Below are 18097 nucleotides of genomic sequence, written 5' to 3'. Positions count from 1 at the left end.
GACCAGGTTAGGCTTATGTTCCCTGTGCTGCCCACACTCACCCTTTTGCCTTTCTCCCCCTCTGAATTCCTGGATTCTGGAAGACTGGGCATTTGACAGTCTTCCTGTGTGCTAGAACATAGTAGGTTCTTGATAAACATTTGTTGAATAGATCTGCAGAAAGAAAGGCCTCAAGGAGACTTCGAAGCCCACATTTTGTACGTTGGGAACAGGCGGGAGGGTGAGAGTCTTTCCTGAACATGTAGAGGAGGAGGAGAGAGGATTACCTGGGTCCCAGTTCCTCCAGTGCTCTCCCCACGGCCATTCTTCTTCCTGGCTGCCTCCATGGGTGGGTGGGTGAGGGATGGTTGTAATGGTTTTAGGTTTATCCCCACTGGTCTGACTCTCAGTTTCCTCATCTGTAAGATGGGAATGATGATTATGCTTACTTTAAAGAGCAGTTGGAGTAATATGCCTTATTATTGACTGCGTTAATTTGAAAGAGTTGTTTTCAAGCTCAGAGATTCTTTCTTCTGCCTGGTCTAGCCCATTCTTAAAACTTTCTACTGTGTTTTGTATTTCCCTAAGTGAATTTTTCATTACTAGGAGTTCTATTTTTTTTTTTTTTTTAGTATGTCACTCTCTTTAGTGAATTTTTCATTCATTTCCTAAATTGTTTTTCTTGAGTTGGTTTTCCGTTTTCTCTTGGATTTCATTACAATTCTTATTTGGAATTCTTTATCTGGAGCACCGTAAAAGCTGATGCGTTTCCTTTCTCTTTTTCCCCTGGGTGAGCCCATAGTACATTTTTCTAGTGCGCAGAGCTTGGAACCCTCCTGGTTTTCTCCTCCTATTGTTTATTTGGCCCCAAGGCCCTACTGCCCTTCATGCATGGATTTTCTATTACTATTGAATCATTCAAAGATTTGACTCCTAATGGGTAAGAGTGGAGGTGGAGAGCTGTGAGGGCCAGACAGAGGGCCCCTGGCTGGGCTGTGAGTAGGGGAGAGAAGTGAGCCCTGGAGTTGTCTGGCTGCCTCCCTCAGGTGTCTCAAGTGTCACCTCGCCCTCTGGCCCCTCAGACAGATGTCCTCTCTCTCCCTTTTGAGCCTCAGGTTGTCTATGTGGGCATCAGGTCTTTTCAAAGAGGATGCCTTTCTGTCCGGTGTGCCCTGCTGGCACAGTGGGTCACACTGGGTTAATGTATACCCCCTTGAGGGTGGTCTGGTGCTTGTGGGTTGTTTAGCAGCATCTCCTGCCACAGCTGTGTGGGACACTGAGTCTGCAGACACCCAGGAAGGAGGGAAGGAGGCCCTGGTTCAGGAGTCAGGCAAGTGAGGAGAGCAGACAGAGCAGACACCGTCCTGTGGGTGCCCACATCAGGAGGGCTTCCCCCAGCAAGCCCCTCTGGGTCCAGCATGATGCCTATTGTAAGAATACACTTCCCAATTTTATAATGAAAGTCAACAGGAAAACATTTCTCTGGAAAAAAAAAAGTTGAGTGTCAGCTTTACTTAAGCTTTGATTTGATTTTATGACTATTTATTGTGTTCTGATGGCGAGTTGGGTACCAGTGACACAGGAGGAATAAGCCTCCCTTCAGGAAGGGGTTGGCCAGTGAGCAGATCAACACAAGGCATGTGACGTGTGCTGGGACCAAAGGAAGCACAACGTCGAGGAACATGGGGAAGCCCTCCCAGAGGAGGTGGCCCCAGGACTTCTGTAACAACGTCCCACAAACTTGGTGGCTTAGAAGAACTCAAATTTATTCTTTTTCAGTTCTGGAGGGCAGAAGTCCAAACTCAACTTCTGCTGGACTGGCCTCTGCCTCAGCCTCTCCCTGTGGTGGCTGAAAGGTCCCTGGGGCTCCAGGCTTGCATGGTCTGGGCAGTTCTGCGCATTGGAGGAGACAGCCTGGGCTCAGGTCTCTCAGGGAAGGCCTGAGTGGCTCCGCGTGAGTCTTGTGTTCCTCTCTGAGCCAATCACTGCAGGCCTCTGGCCTGAATTTGGGGGCAGGCCTTCTCACACATGAAATTGGGTGAGAGTCTTTCCACAAAGCAAGGGATATTGACACAGAAAAATAACTCACAAAACACCACAAAACAAACCAGTGCAAGTGAGGGTGTCTCTGGCCCCTAGTGGGTGCGTTCAGAGCCATAGCCTCTGGGGGTGTGGGAGCGCCCCAGGCTGGCTGGTTGTGCCCTCTCTCGTCCCATGTATAGCTGTAGCACGGAGGTGGTGACCTGTTACACTAGCACTGCTCAAAGTTTTTGGTCTCAGACCCTTTGACCCTTTAAAATATTATTGAAGGCTCCAAGGAACTTTTGTTTATGTGAGTTATAGCTATCAATGTTTATAATACAGAAATTTGAAAGCGAGAAATGCTAAAAATGTTATTAATGTATTTAAAAGTAACAACAACCCTATTACATGTTAGCATAAAAAATAATTTTTTAATGAAAACCATATGTTTTCCAAAATAAAAAAGTGAGAAGAGGGGTTGTCCTGCAGTTCTGCCTCTGTCTTCACTGTCTGGGGTGATAGGGCCAGCTGGGTTAACCCATCTGCTTCTGTGTTCCACCTGTGGGGATGTGTTACTTTGATTGAAGCGTTTGCAGAACATCCTTCCACATCCAGATGGGGAAGGAGCCTCTTATATAACTGCATATTTGATGGTACACCTTAACTCTATAAGAACTAGTTTCTTAAATATTTGTTCCAAAGTGGAGGCTTACATCAATGAACGTCTCGCACTCTGTGACATTAAAAGCCTTTGATCTGTCTTGTACTTTTGGTGGACCTTTTATTCTTGCAGGATTTTGTATCTTTATGCCTTGTTCATTTGGAAAATACCAGTTCACTGAGTCATGCAGACCTTCCAGATAACAACATATTTAACCAGTACAGTCTCGGGAGATCACATTCATTCTGTTACTGTCCATCTCATAGGAACTGTCAGGCTCATGGTGAAGGATACAAATGTTCTCAATTCTAATTTTTGCTTGAAAACTCCATTTTTATCACAATTTTTCTGAAGTGACATGCTGACTCCATTTGTGTTTGTGAAAAATGTCTGCCAAGTACCCAAGTCAGAATAACCATAGCTTGTCAATCGGTCATAGTTTTTAGTGAAAATGGTGTTGGTGAATGAACAAAGTGCGTTCAGCTTGCATGCCGGCAGTGGCAGCAGGGAAAGTGCTGCCCAGGACAGTTGGCTGTCCGGGGTGATGCTGCGGCCTCCGGAGCCTTACCCACTGGTGCTGTGCTCTGCCAGTGCAGACATCATCATAGTGAAATAGACTGGTAACATCTGGGTATTAATGAAAATAGTTTTGGCCTCGCGGAGCCCCTGACAGGATCACTCTGGACCTCAGGGGTTTGGGGAGGCCACCTAGAGAACTGATGTCTTCGAAGACAAGACCCATGGCGTTTTCTCCTTGTGTGTCATCTTAGCGTACAGAGTGCAGCCTCTTCTCCATGTCTAGAGAAAGTTCAGATCCCTGTGTGGCTGGAAGGGAGCAGATAATACCCATTTTAGGCTGGGTCACTAAAGCCGGTAACACTTGAAACCTGTCTCCAGATGGCTTTAGTAACGAAAGACTTTATCCATGTAGCTAAGGTGTCCTGGGGCGACTGGCTTTAGGGTGTCCTAGAGCCAGGGCTCTAATGAGGACATTTCTTCTCTGCTTGTTTTGGGCCCCCTCCAAGACAGTGCTACACCAGGGCTGGGTTTCATCTGCCACTCACACCTGGTGCAGTACTCAACCTACACAGCTGTACAGAGCACCCCTGTTGTGTGCCCATCTAGATTAGCCTCCAAGACCAGAGTAGTCACACTCTGGCTGGTCCATGAAGCGGGGTGGAGGGTTTTCTGGAGCAAGGGGCAGACAGCATGTGCAGCCAACAGTGTAGTCTGCTGTGCTGGGGTTTGGAGTGGGATTGCCGAATGTGGTATTAGGGGTGGAGATTTTTCTGGGATTCAGTGGGATGCAAGAAACTTCCAGAATTGCTCTGATCACTGTGGCTCTTACGAGTTTTTCTTCTTTTAAATATAAATGGTGCAGGGAGTCCTGGAGGCCCACGGGATTCTCAGACGGCAGAATGAATGACTGGCACAGGGTCTTTGCCCAAAACGTGCTTGTCCCACCTCATCCGCAGAGAGCACGCCAGCTTCTGAAGGAATCCACAGCATTCCAGTGCGTCCTAAAGTGGCTTGATGGGCTGATAGTTAAGCAGGTAAGGAAATTTGCTGTTTATTATCAAAAGCACATTGTCACTGCTTTTTGCCTGAGACCAGGCTTCCAGTTAACATAGGTCCCTAACTTACGACTGCTCAACTTAGGGTTGTTTGCTTGTACTCATACAAGCATTCTGTTTTTTACTCTCTCTGCAGCGGTCAATAAATGACTGAGCCATTTAGCACTTCATTATAAAATAGGCTTGGTGTTAGGTGGTTTTGCCCACGTCAGCTGATGTGACTGTTCCAAGCACATCTGAGGCAGGTGAGGCTAAGCGGTGGTGCTCAGAAGGCTAGGTGTCGTGAGTGCATCTTTGGCGTACAATATTTCCAGCTTACAATGGGTTTTATTGGATGGAACCCCATCATAAGTTGAGGAGCATCTGTATTGATTTCCACTTAATTTACTTGCGTCCTACCACTGTACCCATTACCTTGGGCCTTGGCCGTATTCAGAGGCAAAGTGGCACGTCAGCAAAGCGAATGTGTGATCCAGTGACTTGGTCAGCACTTTTGACTCCAGGTAAGGGATTCTTTCTGCCTACAGTGGAGCAATTTAAAAGCACAAATGACCTGCTTTCTCTTGGTTTGGAAGTCAACACGGTGAAAAAGACAAATCACATCTGGGTATTATAAGAAGCGTTTTGCCCTTGTGGAGCCCCTGCCAGGATCTTTCTGAACTTTAGGGGCTCAGGGAGCACCCCTAGAGAAGGGCTGTCTTGCAGGGCCTGGTGAGCCAGGTGGCCTGGTGCGAGGCTGCACATGGCCTGCTTTCAGTGAGGACGTCAGGGGCTGAGCCCAGGGCTTCCTGCTGGGCCTGGGTGTGGCTGTGTGTGTCTCTGCCCTGGTGGCTCCACATCCGTCTGTGCCCTCATCTGTCAGGAGCTGATGGACAAGCTCGTGGTTCCGTGCTGCTGCCCACAGAATGCCCACATGATTGAACTGTCCCCATGGTGCACAAGTCCTGCCGGTGTAAACGTGTGGCTCCTTATGGGTTCTGGTTTGGCAAGACTGTTCCTCTGTAGCTGCTGGGGTGGTATTTGCATATGTGCAAGCTGTTGGCATGCTTGGTCTAGGAATAACTTGCTGCTGTTACATCACTTCTGTCCTGCATCTCCTGGTCCCAGACCCTCTGACTGAGCACTGACTGCATCCTTGCCACCAAGTTAGGGACTGTGGTGGCTACTGTGTCATAGCTTTACTTCCTTCACTTGGTCCTCACCAGAGCACTGTGGAGCACGTGCCACTGTACCCATGTTGTACAGAAGCAGAATAGGGCCTGAGAGGAGTGGAGTCAGCTGCCCGGGTGACACAGCTCTGGGTGGCTGCTCCCCAGCCTGGATCCGTGGAGTTAGCTGCCCAGGTGACACAGCTCTGGGTGGCCGCTGCCCAGCCTGGCTCCATGGAGTTAGCTGCCCGGATGACACAGTTCTGGGTGGCCACTCCCCAGCCTGGATCCATGGAGTTAGCTGCCCGGGTGACACAGCTCTGGGTGGCTGCTGCCCAGCCTGGCCCTGTGGAATCAGCTGCCCGGGTGACATAGCTCTTTGTGGCTGCTGCCCAGCCTGGCTCCGTGGAGTTAGCTGCCCGGGTGACACAGCTCTGGGTGGCCACTACCTAGCCTGACTCTGTGGAGTTAGCTGCCTGGGTGACATAGCTGTGGTTGGCCGCTGCCTAGCCTGGCTCTGTGGAGTTAGCTGCCCGGGTGACACAGCTCTGGGTGGCCACTGCCCAGCCTGGCTCTGTGGAGTTAGCTGCCCGGGTGACATAGCTCTGGGTGGCCGCTGCCTAGCCTGGCTCCATGGAGTTAGTTGCCCGGATGACACAGCTCTGGGTGGCTGCTGTCCAGCTTGGCTCCACTACTTTTTAGTAGCTCCCAAGATAGTTGATGGCACTTCCCTCTTTCCTAGAAAGTTTATGAAGGATATTTTATTGTTTTATTTTTGAAAAGATAATCGTATAGTTCAAAGTTGACAAAGATACTCAGGGAAAGGGAAATTGTTCCATAGTGTCTCCAAGGCACTCAGGGTTAGTTATTTTTTGTGTAACTTTCCAGAAATTCTAAGATAATACAGCAAATAAATATACCTATGTGTATTTTTCCTTTTTAAATATATAAATGGTACTATACTCTGTACTGTACCTTGCTTTTAACAAAATTCATAACAATATATTTTATAGATTGTTCATGTTATTACATGAGGAATTTCTTACTTTTTCTTAAGAACACATAGTGTCTCTTTACATGGATGAACCGTCATTTATTTAGTTAGGCCCTTATTGATGGACATTTAGGCTTTTTCCAGTCATTTGCTACTATAGACACTACTATGAATAACCTCAGTTGTATAATTTTTTTCATGTACATATACATGTGTGTCTGTAGAATCATTCCTGCAAGTAGAATTTTTCATCTAAAGTCATGTGTTAAAAGTGTCATTTAAGACCCAATTACATGTCATTAAGAAAAAGTACACTTTAAACGAAAAGTTGAAAGTAAAAGGATGGAAATAATATACCATGTATGCTAAGCACGAGAGAACTTGGTGGCTATGCTAGTGTTAAAGTAGATTTCAAAGCGAACAGAATTAACAGAAATAAAAAGGCATTTCACAGAGATGATAATAATCAGGAAAGCATCACAACCCCTAAGTGTGTATGCACCTGTGTGTGGGCCGCCAAGACTGACCTCCCAGGCTTGAAGGTTCTCTATGAGGACTCGGGTGATGCAGCATATCCTGACGCTTGCAGCCAAGGTCGATGACGGCTAAAGCGTGCTGAGCACGATCAGCACAGGGAGCAGGCACGCTGGGAGGAGCACAAGCTTCCAGGGCCCCTCTCCCAGGGGAGCTGCACAGCACATGTGTAGTTTCTCTGCAGTGGACTGTGAGGACACATGTGAAATGCTGCCTACCAAATGCTGTGCACCAAAATGCCAGACTCCTGGAAGGGAGACAGGAGTTCAGCGTAAACCAAGTATATAAACACTTTGGGCGTAGTAAGCCACTCCTACCAGGTAGGTGGTAGGAATCCTCCCCCGATCCTGGCCCTAGCCCCAAGGAACTAAGATTTCCTTAGACTGGGAAATCTAAGTTTCCAGTCTTCAGCCGAGGATCTTTCAAAGCATAGCAGTGAGGTCTGTTGTGCTAAGTCTTGTACATAGCACTCAATGAAAAGGCTTCTAATACATGAAACAAAATTGGGCAAAAACTAAAGGGAACTATATTCAGATTCACAGTCATAGTTGGATGGCTCGGCGCCTGTAGGTCAGTGGTTAGGGTGCTGGTCACATGCACCAGGGCTGGTGGGTTCGAACCTGGCCTGGGGCCTGCTAAACAACAGTGACAACAACAACAACAACAACAACAACAAAATAGCCGGGCGTTGTGGCGGGCGCCTGTAGTCCCAGCTACTTGGGAGGCTGAGGCAAGAGAATCGCTTAAGCCCAAGAGTTTGAGGTTGCTGTGAGCTGTGATGCTACAGCACTCTACTGAGGGTGACATAGTGAGACTTGCCTCAGAAGAAAAAAACAAAAAAACACAGTCATAGTTGGAGACTTTTAACTGTCCTTTCTTAATAATTGATGGAAAAAATAGACCAAAAAACTCCTAAGGATTTGGAACATCTGAACACTACCCTGAACTCTTGACATCTCTTAAACACTATTCCCAACAAAATAGAACACACATTCTTTTCAAGTACACACGAAATATTCCCCAAGATAGACCACATGCAGAGCCATAGTAATGTCTTACTAAATTTAACAGGATCCATATTAAAAAGAGGATGTTTATTGACTACCATGGTATTAAACTAGAAACAAATAACAATAAAAGACTCAGAGAATCTTCAAATAGTGGGAAATTAACACACTGGTAAATAACCCCTGGTTCAAAGCAGAATTAATATGGAAATTGGAAAATAATTAGAATTGAGTAGCATTAAAAATATGTAAATTTGTGGGATGTACCTAATGCAGGCCTTTGAGGAAAATCTAATCATATCTTCATATGATTAGATATTATATATGTATGATTATATATATTAGAAAAGGAGGGTATAGAATCAGTGACCCCAGCTTCCTCCTTAATGATCAAGACAAGAAGAATAAGCTAAATACAAAGTAAGTAGAAGAAAGGAAATGGTGAATACAGCTACGAGTTGCTTAGTGATGAGGTACATTCTGAGAAATGCATTATTAGGTGCTGTCATGATTGTGCAGACCTCACTGGGTGCTGACACAAACCTAGGTGGCGTAGCCCACTGTACCGCGAGGCTCTGCAATGCAATCTGCTGTTCCCACCCAGGTGGCGTAGCCCACTGCACTGCTAGGGTCTGTGATGCCGTCTGCCTCTCCTCGGCCCAAGGGTTAGAGCAGGGAACAGAATGTTCTAGGTTCACATCCTCACAGAACTCATGCTATAGCTGGGGGCACAGACAGTCAGTATGTAAAAGCTTGATGATTGCCCTGGGGAATGTAAATGGGGCCTGGGGAGGATCTGGTTGGCAACAACTGGAAGGATCCCCGTCAGAGGTGAGTGAGGACCCTGGAGGAGGCAGTGGCCAGTGTGGAGGGGCAGGCGTGGGGAGGGGCTGTGTGCAGACAGATAAGTGATAAGGCTGCCTCCCAGACCTGCCTCGCCCCTGGTTGCTTGGGACCTCCCTGTCCCCAGGATGACCTACCTGTGTCCTGGTTGCTTCATGGAGAGGAGGGAGTCAGCACAAGCCTGCAAGGCCCGGGTAAGGGTGAATTTATTCCTGTCCTTCCTGCTCCTTTCCCCTCAGGTTGCACAGCCCAGCTGTTGCGACAGAGCCCAGGTATGCACGTGTCTGTCACCCCACTGCCCTCCTGCTCTGGCCTAGATGGTGTAGCAGCTCCTGCTCCCTCTCCTCCACCCAAGTCTCATCGCCGCGTAGAATCTTAGAGCCCCGCATTGGCTCCTGCCGTCTGTACTTGTAGTCCCTCCTGGCTCCCCTCGATTTGGGAGTAAGAGCCCAGCTTGTCTCCGTGCTGGGGGCCTGCAGGAGCAGCTGTTGTGCCTCCATCCCTCCTGTCTTCACACGCTCAGCCTGCTGCAGTCGGGTGGGTTTTCTCTTTGTACAGAATGTCTCTGGTTTCTGTTCAGGCGTGGTGAGACCAGCAGATCAGGAGATGACAACCAGTGAACGTAGGAGGAGGGGGCAGGCCACACCATGCAGGGCCCCACAGGGTCGTTCAGCAGGCAGAGGGAGCGGAGGAAGCCTGGCAGGGCCTTCACTGTGGTGAGGCGGGGCAGCAGCTGGCAGGCTCGGGACTGACTAGTGTGTGTAATTTCATTGGCCTCTGGCATGTAGAAATAGCCCCTAGTGCCTGTCTCTTGACCCTAGGACTGCTGGGGTAGAGGATACTATCTCCTGCAGTATAAGAGCCAGATAGAGGGGCGTGTGGGGTGTGAGCACTGGATTGGTTGGTTTACACATGAAAGATGGCTGGGCGGGCAGGACATGTGCTGTCTCTAGGGCTTAGCTAACTCTGGGGCGCAGTCTGTTTCGTCAGAAGCCCTAGCTGCCAGAGCATCGAGAATACAGAAATAAGAAATATAGCTCATAGCTAAATATAGTTGCCGTACTTCTCACCGGCTCCTGCACCCCAGCTCTCTTCTGCCAGGCCCTTTGATTTGGCTGCTCCCACCTGGCTCACATGCCCCAGCTGCCCCGTGGTTCTCCTGCCGCTCCGCGTTCTCTGCTCCAGCACCTCCCTGACCCTCCTTTCTGAACTGGTGGGCACACCCACCTCTCTCCTTGTTTATCCTGTAAGCCATGTAAGGGCAGAGATTTCATCTCTTTTGTCCCCTGTTGAATCCCTAGTGCCTAGAACTGTGCTTGGCACAGAGTCAATACCCAGAGTAGACGTTTAGTTAATGTTTGCTGAGTGGATGAATGCATGGCTGAAAACTCTTTGTCTCGGCTAAGAACTGAGGCAGTGCTAGTCCTAACCAGTGACAAGAACTGAAAGCTAGAACAGAAACGGAGTGGAAGTAGTAAAGCTGTGGGGAAGGGCTTCGTCTGCAGTCTCCGGTTGCTTTGTTCTGTATTTGCATCTATTTCTCAGTCCTCAGAGATCTGCTTTTCCTTTGCTGACTCTGCCCCAAGGTAATTCTGGAAATTTGAGGATTAGAGCTTCTGGTTTCTGGTTCTATCAGGAAGAACTCACTTGGTTGCAAATGATAAAAAACACATCAAGATGGCTTAAGGCAGAGTTGATTTGTTAAGTCACACAGCAGACAAAGCCACAGTTAGCATCAGCTTCAGGTGTGTTTTGATCCAGAGTTTCATGTGGTGTCACCTGCTGGACTTGTTCTCTCTAACCTCTCGGCTCCACACGGGGACAGAGTGGCTGCAGCAGCTCCCGGCTTGCACCCCTGCGGGCACATCTTGTGTCTCACAGGCTGTGGGTGAGTCTTGAGCCTGTGTCTAATCTAGGGGACTTCAGTGTTCTAACTGGCACTTGGTTTGTTGCCCCACTAAGACCAGTGGCTGTGGGTGAGGAACAGGAAATTGGGCTGCCGATGCCTGAGCAAGTGGGTTGGAAGCGAAGGGTCCAGTGTCTGCCTGGTGGTGCCCAGTGACAGTGGATGGCTCTCGACACAGGCGCTTCATGGCTGCTTCCTGCTGTCTCCTAGGGTGTGCTGGAGGCGCTGTCAGAAGTCGAATGTCATCTGCGGGTGTCTTTCTTTGATGTCACCTACCGGCACTTCTTCGGGAGGACGTGGAAAACCACGGTGAAGCCGATCCAGCAGCTCTCGAGGCCGCTGTCCAGGGTTGTCTTCAATGAGGTGGGTCCTGGCAGTGGGGGCAGGTCTGCAGGGTCCCTGTGTGCAGCGCAGCCCAGACAACGGGGCCTCACCCTGAGAGCACCAGGGCATCCCTGACCTGTGGGAGCATCACCCTGGTTGTAGTGCAGGGTGCTTTGTTTTCAGACAAAATCTTACCTGGGAGCCACATGTCCTACGTAGCTGAGCATGTGCTGCTCTGTTGGAGAGGGACGGGGGGCCATTTCCTTCAGGGGACCTTGGGACTCTTGGGGCCATCTCCCCCTCCCCTCCCTCCCTTCTCTTCATCTTTCCTCCTCTCCCCTCCCCTCCCTTCCTCTCCCCTCCTCTCCTCTCCCCTCCCCTCTCCTCCTCTCCTCTCCCCTCCCCTCTCCTCCTCTCCTCTCCCCTCCCCTCCTCTCCCCCTCTCTCCCTTCCTTTCCCTTTCCCTCCTCTCCTCTCCTCTCCCCCTCTCTCCCTTCCTTTCCCTTTCCCTTACCCTCTCCTCCTCTCCTCTTCTCTCCCTTCCCCTCCTTTCTTCCATTTTTCTTTCCCTACTCCCTTCCTTCCTTTTTCTTTCTTTCTGATGGGGAAATTGAGATTTAGTAAAGTGACTTGCCCAGGTAGAAGGGGGCAGACCCTGGACTCGCATCTTACGCCTCTGTCTCCAGACTGAGCAAGTGGACCGGCACTTTGCTCAAATAGCTCTGCAGCTGCTGCCCAGAGACAGGTATCTCTGTCTCTGTGCACTTGTACCGATTCTACAAGTGTGTTTTCAGCACCTGCTCTCTGCTGGCCATGGAGCTGGGTGCCAGGGTGTCAGTGGTACTCTCCTCACAGTTGGGGTGACATACTGAGCAGGTAACAAAATAATTGCACTTTGTGGTGAGTTTTTAGAAAGGATGGCTGAAGAAGATGTCTCTGCAAAGCTGCCGTTTGAGCTGAGACCTGCGGGATGAGAAAGAAGCTGCCCCATGCCAGGCAGGAATGAGGATGCTCGACACAGAGCAGAGGGAGCTGGCAGGGGTCGGGGATGGGAGGAGAGCTCGGGGCTGGCACAGTAGTGGGTGGGATTGGCAAGGTGGCTGGGCAGTGCCTCCTTGGCTGGGTCCTGTAGGGCCAGGGATACTGGGATTTTACTTTAAGAGCCAGGATGTCATGGGGTTATTCCCATGCTTAGTTGAAGCTGAGTGGGGCCACAGCAGGACACAGCAGGTCTGCAGATGGCAGGGGTGGTTGAGAAGACATAGGCTGTTGTGATTTTCTCTTTCTTGAGTATAGAGAGTGAGGCCCAAGGACCTGGTGTTGTGGCAGTTAGTGTGATGAATAATGGTGGTAGTGACAGTGGCCATCCTTGAGACACTACTCTGGGTTAGCATGCTGGGGACAGCTCTGGGCACAGTTGGTGCCACTGCCTCAGGCTGGCTGCAAACATGCTGCTTCCCTCTGTGGCCGTCATGCCTGAGGACTGTGTGTCTCAGCCTGGTCAATTCTGTTGCCTTGCTTCACATGGGTGGTAGGGTGGTGATGCTGCCAAAGGCCAGGAAGATTAAACAAAGCCTGGTAAAGAGCATGTCAAGGAAACTAAAATGTGTCCGACATTAGGGTTGTCAAACAGCTTATGCTAATACCTCTTAAAGGTCTCTCTGGCCATCCATGTGGGAGAGAAAAGATTCCATGTTGTAAATCATGCGTGTGACCCTGGGCAACCCCTGCAGCTGCTTCAGGATGGTAATAAATCACCGTGTGCCTTCGTCACAGTAAGAAGAGGCTCCGTATGGTTTTTGTGGACAGTGGTGAGGCAGATCACGGGGCCTGGGGCAGGGTCTCGGGGATTTTACTTTGGCACGGCCTTCTCGGCTTGAGGTGCTGTGTGATTTTATCTTTGTCATGTGTATAGCACACGGCTGAAGGGAGCCCAACGAGCTATTGGGCTCCCTAGATCCTCTTTCCTCAGCCTCCCAAGTAGCTGGGACAACAAGCTCCCACCACAACGCCTGGCTAGTTTTTCTCTTTTTAGTAGAGATCACCCACCGAGGCCTCCCTGAGTCTAGGATTACAGGTGGGAACCACTGTGCTTGGCCAAGGCCAGTGTTCCTACGTCTTCATTTAGAGAGGAGGAATCTGAGTCAGGTGGACATGAAGGGGCTCTGCCAGTCTGTGAGAGGGTGAGTGCCCGAGCGGCTGCTCCTGCTGGGTCTGAGTGGCTGCTCCTGCTGGGTCTGAGTGCACCACCCTCCTTTGCTCTGTAACCTCCTGATCCTGGGGAGCTCCACATTTCTGTTTTGGAATTGTGCCAGGGAATACGGGAGGAGGGGATTGTGCTCTGAAACCAGCACAGCGACACTTTGCAGGCACTGACGTTCCACAGTGAGTCCGCCCTGACTTGAGCTTTCCTCTGGAGAGGGGTTCCTCCCATAGGCGTCTGTCCTGTGCTCATCTTCGGTAATCACAGCCCAGTCGCTGGTGGCCTCCAGGTCGGAGGCACAGAGCCTTCCATCCCGCAGCTCTCTGGGCTGCACAGTGCTGGTTCCTGCAGGTACGAGGTGCCGTCCCAAGACAGTCTTCAGAACTGGTGCTTGTCCTTCTGTCGGCCGGGCTTTAAGTTCCTGTGGCCGAGAAGCTTCTGCTGCTGCAGAAATGGAGTGGCGTGTCAGGTTTCTCTGCAGCCTGGCAGCTGTGTGTCCCAGAGCCCTTGCAGTTCACGATTCCGATCTCAGAAAGCTAAGATGTGTCCATTTTTCTGAGCCTAGAATACCTGTGCTGGTGGCTCCAATGACGATCGTCAGAGTCGCTCAGCTCAGCCTTGGCCAACTGTTTGGGTGTGTGTTCCATTGAGGCCAGAGGTGAGGAATTCAGTCCTTAAAGCTTCCAGAAAAATCAGCACCCAATGAGCCTTGTAGCTACAGAAGTCTTGAGAGTGATGCTAAAGCCCTGGGTGGCCCAGAAAACCTGCTTCTCCAGCTGCGATGCCTAGTGCGGGCAGCAGGGGCCAGTGGTGCCCCAGGAACGAGCCTGAGCAGTCCAGCCCGTCTGCAGCCTCTCCCATACTGAGCTTTCTCCTCTTGTCTCCTTGACATCCCAAACACAGAAACAGGTTTTGCTCAAGTTTAGTTGAAGAGAATTCCCCTTGCTGCACGTGTGTGTGCTTGTGCATACCATGTGCGCGTGTGTTTGGGCACGTGCAGTGTGCTCCCACACACGGCACGCACATCCGAGAGCCTGAGGGTGCAGGGTGTGACCACGTCACACCTGGGGAGGTAGAGATGCATAAAAAACCATTTGGTCTTTTTAGAGGTGATGCTGAGATTTGGCAAAGATTGTTCCTGGTTTTACTAATTGCCTGTGTTTTTCTGGTTTTACCTGTCAGTGTGGGGTGGGGGTCTGATATGGCACCGTGGCTGTCCAGCCCTCATTCACGCAGACCCCTGAGTCCACCTCGCGTGCTCTGGAGGGCAGCCCTCCGGCCTCTGGGCTCTGAGCTCGGCGTCTGTGTTCTCTGGTGGAGAGGAATTGTTTCCTTTTCCTCTGAGACAGTTAATAATTCATTCAACCTCTAAAAAAGGGTCTTTAAAAAATAATCCTGGAGGCCGACGAACAGTGCAGTTTCTTCATTCTCTTTTTGAGTTGGATGTAATTCTTCTTCAGATTTTTTCCTTAGCTCTTTATGGCCCCGATTTGGCGGCATGCTTATTTTTCCTCCTGTATTTGAGGAGAGTGACTGGGCTGGAGGCTGGGTGCTTCCTGACAGGCAGCCTGAGGCCAAAGCAAGTGCATCTCTCCTCCCAGGGCCCTCTAGCCCCAAATATGCTAAAGTACAAGGGTCAGTTGCCCGCCTTCCCCGAGTGACACAAGTGATGGGGCTGCTTTCCCTCCTGTAACCAAAGCAACGACTTTTGAAGGGCTGTTATTTGTCAGAGTAATGAGAGCGATGTAAGTGGAGTCTGTTAGGGAGTATCAGTGAATCCAGATGAAGCCCTTCTGAACCACTTGATGATCAGCCAGGTTCTGGGCGTGTGGTTCACCCTCGCTGTGGAGGCTTGCTGCCTCTCCTGTGTTCTTCTGCTCAGCGGAGGAAGGGCATGTCCTGAAGGTAAATAGTCGCAGCAAAAGCAGGAAGCAGCTCCATGTCCGAGAGCCTTTCCCCGCAGGGGGTCTCCTTGGGTCCGGGAGGGGGAGTGGGTCCGGGAGGGGGAGTGCCACTGGGCCAGGCTCTCTGTCCATCCGTTTGTAGCTGTGGAGGGTTGCTTTCCTCTCTGGCTCCACAGAAACCACTCCGGGAGCTTGGAACCTGAGATGGGGAGGATGGAAGAAACTGGGTTCTAGAAGGAGAAATGACTCCCCTCGGACATGTTTCCAGGATTGTACGGAGACCTGCCCGTCCTTTGGGGACGATAGAAAGTTATAACTTGGTCAGTTTTGATGTTGTGTTTTCATGACAATGTTGTGGGATATTTCTTTCCTCCTGTTATAGTTGGCTCTGGTGACTTTTCTAAGTAAGGCGAGGACTTGCCTTGGTGGGCATGACTCCTGTCCTGGCCTTTCACTTTCTCCCTGTGGGGCTCCAGGGAAGTTACTAAACTCTTTGATGCTGAATTCATTCATCTGCAAATGAGGGATCATAATAATCGTCTCATAAGGGTCTCTTAAGTATTAAGTAATATGGTTTTCACAGATAGGTGCTGGGGGCGGTAGGGATTCACCCAGCAGTCGCTGTGAGCACCTGCTGTGTGCCAGTCCCCGCTCAGGAGCTGGATGTACAAAGATGGGTAAGGTGGTATGTGATCCTCTTAGCCAAGGTTAATGTTGGCATCCTTACTCCAGAAAAGGGCTTTTCAGCCTTGGCACTACCGACATTTTAGGCCAGATAATTCTCTGGTCTGTGGCCCTTCCCGTCCCTGTTGATGTGACCTTTGCTGTGGATAATGGAGGGCTTCTCCCTATCACTGTCTTTGTTGAAGAGTGCGTCGTGAGGCTGAGTTGTTAGGTAGAAATTGCATCAAGTATTCGTGAATTATTTGCCTCCTGAAGATACTGTGTTAAAGATGTATCGTAACAGAATTCTTTGGGAAGTCCTAGTTCAGCTTCTGCTCAGTTCTTCCCTGTCCTTGTCACCCAGTGTCGTGTGGGGAGCCCCACGTCCTGTAGGTGCCAGACAGACGAGCCGTGCAGCTGGAAGACATGTCATCAGAGGCCCAATTCTGATTCTGTCACTGCCAGTGAAGAATGGAAACTTGGCCTTGAGGCAAAATGGTGTCCATGTTTTGAAGATGAAGGCATTAAGACTGGGGCATTTAAATGATTTATTAATGTGTTTACCCTGCCAGGGAGGAAGCTGGCCCACTGTGGGTGAGTGAGATGTCATGTAGAGGTGACTGAGGGCGCTTCTCCTTTCTTCCTGCCTCTGCAGGTAATTCGATGGGCTTGACTTAACCTTTTAATCATGCAGGCTCAGTTGATGCAGAGAATGCGCCTCTCAAATGGATGGCCCTGGTGTTAATTAAACTTGCCTGGACTGAGGGCTTGTTTACAGGTATTACTACATTGAGTGCTATCTGGAATTTTGGCTGAGCCCACTTTTGTACGAGTAAGGTAGGAGGTGTGTGGCCAGGTACCGGTGATTAATTGAACGTGACTTTGTGAGGAGGGCCAGGGCATGGCAGGGCGCAGTTCTGTTTGTGTTTTTTGTACCTGGAAGGCTTTTTGCTCCCATAGAATCTCAGAACAGTCCACTGTGGAGCGGGGTTTACATTTTCATACCCGCCTAAGTCCGTCCTCCGTAAGGCCTTTGAGCCTTGAACTTCTTGAAGGCTGGGTTGTGTTTTCCAGATTCTTTATAGATTCTTTAGCAGTGTGCTGTTCCCACACTGCAGGCAATAAATGATTATCTGAAAAGAGCACACCGCCTTGTCACTCACTGCCCAAGCGGCTACGGCCGTCGGGACTTTTAACATGCAGTGTGCCTCCGCCACCGACTCCTCTGGCTGACCATGGAGTCTGTAGATTGTGAGACAGAAAGCCAGGGGCTCTGTTATTGTTACTGTTAGTGGTGGTGTTTTGGTTTCAAAATAACTGGTTTTGGCAGGAAACAAAAGGAAGTGGTATAACTATAAATTTGCCCTTGGGACACGACCAGAGCAGTTGGTCCCACTGTCTTCAGGTGGAGTAATTTCCAGGTGGCTTTTAGTCTGGGGTTGGGGGTGTTATTGCCATATTAGAGTTTGAAATGCTTGTTTTATTGCAAAAGAAAAAGCAGGTAGTGTTTATAAAACTGATACACACAGGTGTAAATGTGAAAGGCGAGATGGTCACCAACTCGACTTCAGTGCGGCTTTTCAAAACCAGTTCTGAGTCTTCAAAAACAGAAACATAATTCTCCCTTAGTCCAACCACCTGTCAGCTGTAAGTGGTCATTATTTCATCATTTTGCAATAAAAGATAATAGAATAACGATTTATATCTCCTGGCTGATGTTTTAATGTGTCTCTCTGTTATCCTGGGCTGACAGTCTGTGATCACAGTAAACGTTTTCTCAGTGACACCATGGTAATGACTCATTAACAGGAGGATTATTCCAAGTTTAAATCGCTCTGGGAGACCAGCCTTGCCCTGCCTTACCTCTCTCTGTTCTTTGACCCCCAGCTTGGGTGCTGGGCTCTCAGGGCGCTCTGAGTTTCGCCCAAGTTCAGCCACTTCTGAGCGCCTCTGGGGTGAATTCCCTGCAGGCGAGGAAACCCCCCAGCGGCTCCTCTGCCTCCTGTGTCTTCTACAGTTAGGTGCAGTCCTTTTAAATAAAAACAGCTGCACTGAATTTATTTAATGAACAGCCAAGCAGCAGCAGAGGGAAGGATTTTTCCTTCTCGGGTGGAGCACGCTTGATACATGTGGACCTGGATCCGTCCACCCCTGGGGACTGGCAGGAAGGCAGAGCCAGAGGTCTGGAGAATGGAAAGGTCAGAAACAGAAAACCTTTTAGATCCATTTGAGTATCATCTACTTGGCTTAGATCCCAAGAGATCTGTTAATAAAATGATCTCAAGGCGATTTTTGGCATAAGGAGCTATTAGTTGGGCTCTGAACTGGGGAGAAT

At 49.7% G+C, this 18097-nt stretch overlaps 1 protein-coding gene across 4 annotated transcripts in view; it reads left to right on the top strand.

Moving 5' to 3' along the window:
* The window catches only part of NPHP4 (nephrocystin 4), a 112643-nt gene that overhangs the window by 2302 nt on the left and 92244 nt on the right, over nt 1-18097 (top strand). For all 4 annotated transcript variants that reach the window (XM_053576564.1, XM_053576563.1, XM_053576566.1 and 1 more), the window contains exons 2-3: nt 4044-4215; nt 10879-11031. In XM_053576564.1, coding sequence (XP_053432539.1) covers nt 4081-4215; nt 10879-11031 — 288 coding nt within the window. In that variant the 5' untranslated portion in view covers nt 4044-4080. The remainder of the gene's footprint in view (nt 1-4043; nt 4216-10878; nt 11032-18097) is intronic.

Source organism: Nycticebus coucang, chromosome 22, assembly GCF_027406575.1.
Source record: "Nycticebus coucang isolate mNycCou1 chromosome 22, mNycCou1.pri, whole genome shotgun sequence".
Lineage (NCBI taxonomy): Eukaryota > Metazoa > Chordata > Mammalia > Primates > Lorisidae > Nycticebus > Nycticebus coucang.
This window is presented reverse-complemented; position numbering and strand designations above follow the sequence as displayed.